Genomic DNA, 11,347 nt, shown 5'->3' with positions numbered 1-11,347 from the left:
ATGTGCCCTATCATTTGATTTAGTTCTCCAAAACCCTGACCAATACAAACCAACTTTAATTAGGAGCAGAATTGGAATAAATCTTATTTACTTTTCTTCTCTAGAAAGCACACCACTAAAAGCTTTACGTTCGATTCCATTTAAAAAATTCTTCTTCTCTTGTGTTCTAAGAACTATTTTGATGTGTGGATCGGATGGGAATAATAACTTTCTATACTCCATAAGAGGGTGTCCATGCAATTTGAACAAATATTGTTCTTATGAATGATTTTATGGTGGGGCACTTCCAAAATTGATTAGATAAATCATTTTGATATGTAACTTTTTAGGAAATACAATGTTATAACATTTTAGTTAGCTTTCAACGTACTAAGTTTGTCTTTCAGCTGATGTCGGAATCAAAAGATATGGCTCTTTTTTACTCCAACTAGGTCTATGTTGGACAACATACACAAGCTCAACTTTTATACGACTTAACTAAACTTAGAACTAAACATATTTTGACACTGAAATTGCCAACACTAAAACTAGCAACTAAGAAAAGTAAGAAGCTAAGTCACTTTGCATGGACTTTCTATTATTTGCAACTGATAATATTACACTGCCATTATTGTGATAACAAGTTACTTTGAGAAATTGAATTCTCGTAAAATCAAGTAAATCTACTCTACAGTTTGCCAATAAGTCCCATGTCTTAATGAAAATGGAAGCCACATCATCAATCAAGAGAGCACTTCTATTAATAACGTCTTTTAACACATTATTGGCAAATATAATGCTCCGGAGGCAGAGAAGCAGAAAGCACTTGGTATATCAAATATTTCATATATTATGCATTGCCAATTAACAAGATAGATATTACTGTCAAGTGAATAGTGGAAATCTGACGGGCATCTGCCAGTCAGCAGAGAACCAAAATAGGTAGCAATTCTCTTTCTGTTGTTTCTCTAATTCTATGACAAAAATTAACAAAGAATTTTCATGGAGCTTTTTCTTTTGTATTAAAAAGCTCCACATTAGAACAAGTTGCTTACAATGACATAGACAGCACTTCTCTTACTTCTTTCAAATTTCTATTATTTTGTTTTATCTGTCTACACCATTATTTATATCCCCTGAAGAGTGTTAAACAGTCAACATATCATTCATAAGTATTTGTTCAGACTCTTATTGTTGGGACCATTTCTACATCTTAGGACCATCCTTCCAGAGCAAACATGGGAGATAGGTTGCGGATGGCAGTGGGAGTCATGGGTACTTTCTTTCTTCTCTGTTTATTTTCTCAGCTCCCAATCATTATGAAAGACCAAATGTCAAAAAAGTTTCACCTAATAATCATACTTTCCTGGTGTTTATTGCAGGGAATGCTACTTCTGTGTTACTTTATGCAGTTCCCATGTACGTAATGTCAACATGCTATTCTACTGCATAGTTGACTCTATCTTTATTTAATTCCAGTGAGCAATGCTTAATAGGTTGAATCATTGACCAAGTTACTCAACTTTTTCAATTATGATTTTCTTAATGTTTTCAGATTAACTTTTACAAGAATCATAAGGAAGAAAAGCACAGAGGAGTTTTCATGTGTTCCTTACATCATTGCACTAGCAAACTGTCTCTTTTATACTTGGTATGGACTGCCAGTGGTAAGCCATAATTGGGAAAATCTTCCTCTAGTTACCATCAATGGCCTGGGAATTCTTCTCGAGTTCTCCTTCATTTTCATATATTTCTGGTTCGCTTCAGATAGACGTCAGAAGGCAAGTTTCACATTTCATGTTTAACAACAAAGTTTTTCCAGTATACTTGATATATTATGATTCCCATGCAGGCATGAGATATATTATATTATGATTCCCATCCGTTCATATTGTAATGATTTCGATATATAGACATGAAAAAATGCTGTACATGTTTTTCAACAGACGTAGGTTTTCTATTTGCCATGTCAAATCCTTCACAAGTACATGCATAATATTCAGTTGAAGAGTGTATTAATGATTTATGAATACCGTGAGGGTGCAGATGAAGGTGTTTGTGTCGGTGACATGTGTTATCATAGGATTCATCATCCCTGCGATCATCTCAGCTCTTGCTTTCCATGATCACCATCATCGAAAGGTGTTTATTGGGAGTGTAGGGCTTTTGGTCTCTACAACAATGTACGGTTCTCCACTGGTAGTGATGGTGAGTCATCTTTTCAGATTATTTCATGAAAATGATATCTATAGCATCGTAATTGGCAACAGAAGAAGTTGAAATTTATTTTTATTAATATTTCAAATCCATGCAAGATGTAACATGCACACATGCTTCTTACAATTTTTACTACAAATTTTTTATACACATAACAGTCTAAGTGACATTTATTATGTCAACTATTAAACAATTAAATTTTGTTGCCTAATTTTTTCATTATTAAGATATTGTCATATAAATTTGTAAGAAAATTGTAGTAAGAGCTATAGTAACCAAACATTTTCGCTTCTAAGTTTTTATTCTTATGCATGATACTTTGTTGTCCCTGTCAGCATATAACTTTATTTTATTATTGCAGAAGCAAGTAATACTTACAAAGAGCGTGGAATTCATGCCGTTCTACTTATCTTTTTTCTCATTCCTTGCTAGTTCATGTTGGATGGCTTATGGAGTACTGAGCCATGATCTGTTTCTTGCGGTTTGTATCATGATTAAGCTCTAGTTTTTCTGTCAAAAAAATTTCTATCCTGTAAAACTTACATATGCTTTGATTCTCTAACTCCTTTGCAGGCCCCAAATCTAGTTGGTTGTCCTTTAGGCATCCTTCAACTCATGCTCTACTGCAAGTATAGGAAACGAGGAATTATAAAAGAACCAAGCAAATGGGATTTGGAAAAGAACGATGAGAAGTCCAAACAGTTGCAGCTCATGACTAACGACGGCATTAATGGAAAAAATTGAAGAAGTCAACTAAGATCTGATTAAGTTCCATTTCAATGTTGTGTCCCATAGCATGGGTCTTTAAAAATTTTAGTTCAAGATAGGTCATGCATCAATGCATGTATATGTACATGCATGCATGTGTATTTTGTCTTTTATCTTATGTAATGATCTGTACTATTTATTTTAAGAGGTTTGTTTGTGACAGGGAGAACTTTATTTCATTAAATAAATAAATTTCAATGAACTACAAAGAGGGCAGTAAAATAAAATCCTAAATATTAATTTGCTCAAACAAGTCTAAAATCTAGAATTATGCCATTACATGAATTCTTGAAATTTAACCCTGCAGGCAACAAAACAAACTCAATTCCTTGTTTCTGTAAAAAATAATATAAAACAAAGTACTTATTTGAAAAATAAAACTCTGAATGGAATCCATGCCCAGTATTATATGTCCAAAATGCAATTCTATTTGCCAACTCGTTGCAATTACAAGTACTTTCTGAAAAAGAAAAACAATAGCAAAAATTGAAGTTTACTCCAGCTTATATATCTACTGAGTCACCTAAGCTCAATATAGCCCCTGTTTATTACCCAGCAGTATTGCTGTCTATGCAAAGACCATCCCTTAGTCAATAAAGCCACCAAAAAGAAGCACTTAAATTATTCATCGGAGCATCTACATGAGTTAAAGGTCCTCTTTGAATTCCAGTATTCACTAATGGAAGGGACATAAGTAGCAAGCAGCCGCTTTTCTATTTTTTTGGGTTGTCTGTTTTAAATGATTTCACTGAGATATATCAGTTGGCTTAGGGTTAGATATAAAACAAACACTGTATGCTTTTTTAATTTTTCAAAGGATGTATGCATGCTAAAACAGAAGGACTAAACAGACAGACTTAAAAGAAAGAGTTGCTCTCACATCTTAGGACAATAAGCAGATTTTGTTTGCCAAAAACACAAAACTAACAGCTAATTTGCATCATTGCCAATAGCATCATTCTTAGATACGAGAAGAATGAAGACATGTTACTTGGCTTTGCATAGAACATAATTTTGAAGAAGAATATGTCCTTAGAAATGTATGCTAAAGCAGAGGCACTAAACAGACTTAAAAGAAAGAGTTGCTCTCACCTCTTAGGACAATAAGCAGATCTTGTTTGCCAAAAACACAAAACAAACAGTTAATTTGCATCATTGTCATTAGCATCATTCTTAGACATGAGAAGAATAAAAGAAATGTTGCTTGGGTTTGCATTGAACATAATTTTGAAAAAGAATATGTCCTTAGAACGGTAGAACCCATTCTGCATCAACAAATGCAAGTCAGCTGTCAGCATCCAATATGCCCCATGATTCACGGCAATGCAATTAAAAGGAAGGAGACATCAAAGCTTGAATTTAGAATATCATGTCACCAAGGTGTGCAGCCATTGTTCAGGAACCCGCAACATGAGCTGAACCAATTCACAACCAATTGAAAGAATCAGTTCTAACACAATCGTAATTGATTGGCCAAAGGAAAAAGAACATGATCATATTTAAAAACTCAACCAGAAACTTTTTAAACAAATTAAAGCCTATGCCTACCCAAGTCACTAAATGCAGAGTTTGCTACAATGAGCTTAACATTGGACAAAACCATTTTTTTTTACAGAAAGAAGAAACATGAAACATGCCATCCTAGAAGTGCATCTATCTAAATTAAAAAAGTAAAGAGATAATAACATGATGCTTCAACAAAACATAGAAACAATATAAAAATATGTCACAGATACATATAAAAGAAGATAAACCTTAACCAATAGTTTCAGATATTTCTCAAAATTTTAGCAATCCAAAGTTTAGAAATAAATCCCAAGCTAAAAGGGAGTATAGAGAGAAAAGAATAAAAAATATAAAGATCACACAAGTAATATGAGATCGTTCAATAAGAATATGTTGCTATTAAAGTAACTAGCCTTCCACTATTTGTCTGGAATCAAAATAAAAATCAAATTGAACAATGGAACTTATATTCGATGTTAGATGTTCCAAAGTTGCATAAATGTCATTACAATGAGGATGGGTTTTATCTTCTACAGAGAACACATGAACTCTGCTGTCCATCTCAATCCAACTACACCCGGGAGCCTTTTTGACCCCTATGTCCGTTAATCTCTTCCTCAAATTCAGCTTTTCCCCCCATTTTCCCAATATAGAATACATGTTAGACATAATAACATAAGCAGATATTGGCTTAGGATCCAAACTGAACATCTTCTCAGCGACTCTCCCACTCATCTCCACGTCCATCCAGAACCAACAGGCACTAAGCAAAGCTCCCCAGACAATCCCATCTGCATCAACAGGCATCTGTTTTATAAACTCCTCAGCTTCTTGTAGATGGCCTGAGCGACCAAGAAGATCCACCGCACATGTGTAGTGTTCTATAGTTGGGGTTACTCCATAAAATTTTTCCATTGAGTGGAAAATTCTCATCCCTTCATTGACTAGACCAACACGACCACAAGCAGACAGAATCCCAATGAAGGTAGCTCCATTAGGAACAACTCCGTGCTTTAACATATCTCCAAACAGTAAAATTGCTTCGAAGCCAATTCCATGATGTGCATATCCATTAATAAGAGCTGTCCAAGCCGCCACATTGGGTGAAGAGATACTACTAAATGATTTTTGAGCATCATGGATGCTCCCGCATTTGGAGTACATGTCTACAAGAGATGTTCCAACATAAGCATTCGATTCAAATGGTGTTTTAATCAGGTGGGCGTGAAGTAGTTGTCCTAGTTGAAGAGATCCAAGGCATGTACAGGCATGAAATAGAGCAGAGAATGTTGATCTAGTACGGTCTATTGATAATATGTGCATGGTCACATAGAGTTTGAAAGCCTCTTTATACTGATGGTTTTGAATATAACCTGACATCATTGAATTCCATGTCACTGGGTTTCTCTCCCCTTTGGTTTCTTCAAACAGCTCCAAAGCTTTATCAATTTCTCCGTTCCTAGAATACACAGTAATCATAGTATTAAAAGAAAATATAGTTCTTTGGGTCATTTTCTTAAACACTCTTTCTGATTCCTTGACTTGACCGCTCATTGCATAACCTTTAATCATCAAATTATATGAGATTGGATTCTTTTCAATCAGTCTATTAAAAATCAGCTCAGCATCTTCAATCCTACCCATCAACATATGCCCATCAATAAGCGAATAGGAAGCATTTAAACATGGGTTTCTAATCCTATCATAAACTATCCTGGCATCCTCAATAGCTTCACAACCACAATAAAATTCAATCAACGCGCCACCAATCGACTGATCAAATTCAAACCCGTATTTGATCAAAAGCCCATGGACAATCCTCCCTTCACGTAGGCTTCCTAATCTCCCACAAGCCCTTATAACGCAATCCAATGTAAATTCATTAGGCATCACCTCACTACTCCCTCTCATCTTCCTAAACAACTCCAAAGCTCTTTCACATCCATCCTCCCTCCTCATATATCCAGAAATCAACGTAGTCCATGCCACAACATCCCGGGATGGCATCCTTTTAAACACGTCCAAAGCCTCACTCATTAAGTTACATCGCACATACCCTACTAGCATCAAACTCCACAACAACTCATTTTCATCACGCAACTCGTCAAACACCCGCTTAGCTCCTTCAATCTCAATACAGTTCGCGTAAAAGTACAGCAATGCACTACTCAAAAGCTGAGATCTCTCAAACCCAGATTTTAAAACCAAACAATGAAGCTCTTTTCCCTCGCACACCGATACCGAATGTGCGCACGCACTTAGTATAGTAGAAAAAGTGGTCTCGTTGAGCTTCATATTGCTATGATGCATATTTGAAGCTAGTTTTAGAGCGTCATCGTATTTTCCACATTTGGAGTAGCCAGAAACCATGGTGTTCCATGAAACAACAGTTCGTTCCGGCATCTCATCAAACAGTTTGCGAGCAATGTCTAGTTGGCCAATTTTGCAATACTTTGTGATGGAAATGTTGGTGGAAACGATGCGGTTGCGAGGGGTTTCCGGAGGCAGGTAAAGGGTTGTAAAGGGCTTGAAGCTCTTTCCCCAGCGACTGTTCTTCCAGGTTCCCAGAAAAGAAGGTTTCTGCAACATTCCGTGTGCGCTTATCTCCGCGACATAGAGAGAGAGAGAGAGACAGAGACAGAGAAGCTAAACGTCAAACGGTCATTTACATGTGTCACAACTCACAAGTAAAAAACAAAATAAAAATGCCATGACTTATTGATCTCCAACATTTCTCAAAAACAAAATGCGTTGCGCCACATGGCCTGTGCCACCAAACTAAAAAGGTTTTTTTCCTTCTTTTTTTTCTTTTTCTTATTAATTTGTTCCCGAAAACTGCAAAAAAGAAAAATCATCTCATTTTTTATTTATGTATTAATGAGTGAATCTATTACTAAATGCAAAACTCAAGTGAATCCACAAATCTAATTGTGAATTCATTAGATTTGTAAAATAATGGTTAAAAATGATTAGCTCTTGTTTGATTAAAATTGTAACTCCTTCAAAGTGGGTATAATTTTATTTCGATCACAATCACATGGCATTTTCCCATCAATAGGGCTAGCAATTTTGACACAATCCGCGAACCCGACACGAAGTTAACAGGTATTGGGTTTGGGCTTATCGGGTTCGGGTCTTAATCGGGTCCACCCAATTAACACACAATTAAATTCGTGTATGGCGGGTCAACCCGGCGGGTCCACGGGTCGACCCGCCGCCAGACCCATTTAATTTAATTTTTTTTTTAAAAAAAAAAAAAAAACCTATGTCTAAGTTCTAACTAAGTTAACCCTGACACTTACTGACTCACTCACGGCTTCATTTCACTCTTCACTTCACTAGCATTTTCCTTGTTTTTCCGTTACTTTTTCTATGTGGGTCTATATATTAAAACATTATCTTTTAAATCATTATTTATATATTAAAACATTCTCTTTTAAAACTTTTTATTCTTATTGGATGGTTAGGATAAATTTGACTAGTCCTTTGGCCTAAGAGATCCCTTTATTAAATTATTTTTTCCAATTTTGATCAAGGGTTTTTTTTTTAACAGGTCGGGTCGGGTTACCTGTTTAGCGCGCGAGTCGTGTCGGGTCATATCTACCCGATATGACCCGGTTATATATGCTAAATGGGTTAAGCGGGTTGTGTCGGGTTACCCGAATATTTTCCGTGTTATAATCGTGTCAGACCCGCTAATCCGTTTAACTAAACAAGTCGTGTTCGTGTCTCGGGTAATCGGATCATGAGTCATAATCGAGTCTACCCAATTACCTGTTTTGCCAGCCCTACCCATCAACCATAGAAGATCAGTATTTTGTGTGTAAACCGCTACTGCGTATGGTGGCTAAACACTAAAAGTAATAATTAAACCCGCCATGTCAAACAGCGCGTCTGGCTGCAGCAGCATACGCCATAAAACACTGATTCTTATATTGCCTTTGTCTCCAAAAAAAGATAATAATAATAAAGAAGCCACTCCTGCGAATCTTCGATTTTTTTATCATCCCAGTTTCCTTAAATTCAGTCTTTTACGGCCACGTATCCTTGTTCTGTATAATGTATCCAACTCTGCATAAACAGAACGCCATGCATGAAGCCACGTACCTCTATCCAACCACCCCTTTCTCTCTCTCTCCCTCTCCATTTACTTATCCAACTTTCAAAACCAAGACCAAGGAAGACAGAGAGAGAAAGAGAAAACCTTATAAAGCCCAGTAGAGTAGAATTTTTCATCAAAATCTTATCTGTAGTTTTCTTATCCCATAAGCTATCTATCTAATAGTATGGTGAAGCTAGCATCGGCACGAGAAAGCCGAATGTACGGACCTCGGCTGGCCCGAAGCCGGTTGGAGTACATAAACGCGGGCCTATACGTGTTCGCCACCATTGTGCTTCTCGGTGGGTTTGCGGCTCAGTTCTCAAAGGAGCCCAAGTCCGGTCTTGTTCTTTTGCTTATAGGCTTGGCGCTTATTGTAATGGTTAATGTTCATGACCTTGTGGCGCACCTTGCCGGGGTCGATTACCGCCTGCAAATGATGGGGTTCGACCCGCAGCTCGCGCTCGTGGAGGTTGCTGTTCCGGTGGTTCAGGTTCTGGGATCGCTTCTTTTCTTCTTGGGGATTCTCTTTCTTTTTATTCAGGTACATATATGTTTTTCTCTCTACTTTTGTTTAGATGGCTAGTTTTTTTATTTATTTCGATTTTTTTTTTTTTTATTATTACGAACGCAAATTGTAGGAAGAGAAAGGATATGGTTACTTCAAATTGGAAAAGTATGGTATGAACATGCTCATTGCTGGCTCTGTTTTATGGATGGTTGGATCGATCCACAACTCGTGCCAAATCTATGAGAGAGCTGGTGGGCATATCCAAATCTTGCAGCACGGTGTTCTCATCCCGTTTCTGATGGGAAGTTTGTTGTTCGTGGTGGGTGCAATTCTCAACAGTCGCGAGCAATCTGGGTGGATCCATCATGGACTGGAGCTACTAGTAAGTTGCTCCATTAATCCAATCTTGGAGGGTTTTTTTTTTTTTTTTTTGTTTTGTGAAAGTTATATATAGATGTGAAGTGCTTAATTCGTTTTGTATTGAGGTTATCTCACATCGGTTGTATGTGAAAGAGGCGTGGTCACTTTATAAGTGTGAGGGAAAGCCTTACCTTTTAAGCTAACTTTTGAAGTTGAGAGAGGTATAAGACCACTTAAAACTAGTATTAGAGACCAAGTTTACAAGTCTCGCCCAACAGTCCACGGGAGAAACGAGTTGTCGCTGCTTCAACTCCGGGCCCGATGTGTGAGGAAAAGATTGTTTGGATTATCCCACATCAGTTGTGGAAGCTGGTGATCACTTTATAAATGTGAGGGAAAGCCTCATCTCTTGAGCTAGCTTTTGGAGTTAATTAAGAGATGCCAAGAACACCTAATATTTTGTCTCCAAAATAAACAATCATATCGGCCCAAAAAACCAACACAAAAATCTGATTGTAGATATTGGCAGACAATTTGAGTGCTAGTGCAGAGAAGTTTCTAAATTCTTGGAAGGGTCTCTATATATGCAGGGCATGACTTGGATCTGGCTGGGGATTTTTGGGAGCCTGTTCTTCTTTGTTGGGGGATTAGCAAATGTAGTTAAGGTGTACACGATGCAGCAAATTGAAGGACTAAGGCTGGAGAAGCTGCGGGGAGGGGCACAAGAGCGACTGAGCCAAGAAAGGGAAGGCCAGGTCCCCCTCATCATTGAAGAGCACAGGATCAGAAGAAGGCAAGCCGAGGAAGCAAAAGTGGTTCCTGGTCCAACACCATATAAGGATGTCCTTGTTGGTCAGAGTTAAATGCATGTACTTATTTGTCTTAATTGTAACAACCTCTTTGGTTCTTTGATTCACCCTCCATTTCTTAGCCTTGCCTAGAGTTATACGGTAGAATTAGCAGTTTGATCATGTTTTGTTTCCTATTTATCTGGAGGACATAATCTGAATATCTAATTTGGATTACATTTGTCTTGGGCCTTCATTTTTGGCTCTATTACCTCCATGTGTATGTTAAATTTGACATGTGGCCCGTTGAGTAGATCTTGTATCATTACTTTTTTTCTACTTTTTACATTTATTTATTATATTCATTTTATACCGACAAATGGGACATGTTCCTAACATTATTTGTTTGCGATTACACTGACATACTAGGAACATAACCTTATAACCTAATTGTTTCTCAAACTTGAGATTTTTGGGTAATTAAAGAATATTAAAATATAGGAAAGCAGAAAGCAAGAGAAAGAGAATAATATCAGATTTTATTTGGCTTTTGATCCAAGTTTGCACTGAAATGATGTTCTTCCTGAAGACGAGCAAATCATTATGGTAGCTTAAATGGCTCATTTTGTGGTTGCTGGCCTTTCAATAGATCCAGTGTGAGTAAGAGAATTATAAAAATTCTTCCCTTGTTCTTTTGTATTTGGTGAAGTGGAAATTATTAGTTAAAGGATTTTTTTATATATATATTTTTTTATAATCAATGAAAAATTAGACTCAAAAGTGAAAGAAAATGCATGGCTTATCCTTATTAGATGAAGCTGGCCGGGGTGTTCTTTGGTCACCTTCTTCTACCACCATAATTAACTTTTGTACAACTATATACTAAAAAATTACATTCCAAATTTTGACCAAACAACAAAAAATAAATAGTATATATATATTTTTTAGTTTGAATTTATCACTCTTTTTAAATACATGATCAAACAACTCAAAATACAAAATATAAAATTTTTTTTTTTGGTAAATATGTATTCTTATTGTAAGAATATTTTGACAAAGACGTTTAACTAAAGACATTTCTCACATTTAGGACACATTAAAATACTTTCTTAAACCAAA

The 11,347-nt window shown here is 36.5% G+C and overlaps 3 protein-coding genes across 3 annotated transcripts; 2 read left to right on the top strand and 1 right to left on the bottom strand.

Moving 5' to 3' along the window:
• The first annotated feature begins 1,163 nt into the window (after nt 1–1,163).
• SWEET3 (Nodulin MtN3 family protein) lies at nt 1,164–3,117 on the top strand. The gene is made up of 6 exons (XM_059578546.2): nt 1,164–1,254; nt 1,362–1,398; nt 1,535–1,760; nt 2,026–2,187; nt 2,558–2,677; nt 2,770–3,117. Exons 1-6 carry the CDS (start codon nt 1,218–1,220, stop codon nt 2,938–2,940), a joined length of 753 nt encoding a protein of 250 aa, XP_059434529.2. The 5' UTR covers nt 1,164–1,217; the 3' UTR covers nt 2,941–3,117.
• A 1,739-nt stretch (nt 3,118–4,856) lies between these two features.
• On the bottom strand, nt 4,857–7,106 carry LOC132166982 (pentatricopeptide repeat-containing protein At2g13600). The gene has a single exon (XM_059577861.2). The coding sequence runs from the start codon at nt 7,057–7,059 to the stop codon at nt 4,879–4,881; it is 2,181 nt and encodes a 726-aa protein (XP_059433844.2). The 5' UTR covers nt 7,060–7,106; the 3' UTR covers nt 4,857–4,878.
• Nucleotides 7,107–8,654: 1,548 nt separating this feature from the next.
• On the top strand, nt 8,655–10,600 carry LOC132179454 (polypyrimidine tract-binding-like protein). Its single transcript, XM_059592189.2, has 3 exons — nt 8,655–9,113; nt 9,211–9,462; nt 10,031–10,600. The coding sequence occupies exons 1-3, from the start codon at nt 8,757–8,759 to the stop codon at nt 10,301–10,303; spliced, it is 882 nt and encodes a 293-aa protein (XP_059448172.1). The 5' UTR covers nt 8,655–8,756; the 3' UTR covers nt 10,304–10,600.
• Nucleotides 10,601–11,347: the final 747 nt, after the last annotated feature.

The sequence above is a fragment of the Corylus avellana genome, chromosome 2, assembly GCF_965113065.1.
Source record: "Corylus avellana chromosome 2, dhCorAvel1.hap1.2, whole genome shotgun sequence".
Taxonomy (NCBI): Eukaryota; Viridiplantae; Streptophyta; class Magnoliopsida; order Fagales; family Betulaceae; genus Corylus; species Corylus avellana.
This window is presented reverse-complemented; position numbering and strand designations above follow the sequence as displayed.

Coding starts and splice junctions, on each gene's coding strand:
- LOC132179454 (XM_059592189.2), top strand. CDS start 8,757: ATGGTGAAGCTAGCATCGGCACGAGAAAGCCGAATGTACGGACCTCGG. Junction 9,114..9,210: donor TTCTCTTTCTTTTTATTCAG/GTACATATATGT, acceptor CGCAAATTGTAG/GAAGAGAAAGGATATGGTTA. Junction 9,463..10,030: donor ATCATGGACTGGAGCTACTA/GTAAGTTGCTCC, acceptor CTATATATGCAG/GGCATGACTTGGATCTGGCT.
- SWEET3 (XM_059578546.2), top strand. CDS start 1,218: ATGGGAGATAGGTTGCGGATGGCAGTGGGAGTCATGG. Junction 1,255..1,361: donor GATGGCAGTGGGAGTCATGG/GTACTTTCTTTC, acceptor TGTTTATTGCAG/GGAATGCTACTTCTGTGTTA. Junction 2,678..2,769: donor GCCATGATCTGTTTCTTGCG/GTTTGTATCATG, acceptor ACTCCTTTGCAG/GCCCCAAATCTAGTTGGTTG.
- LOC132166982 (XM_059577861.2), bottom strand. CDS start 7,059: ATGTTGCAGAAACCTTCTTTTCTGGGAACCTGGAAGAACAGTCGCTGG.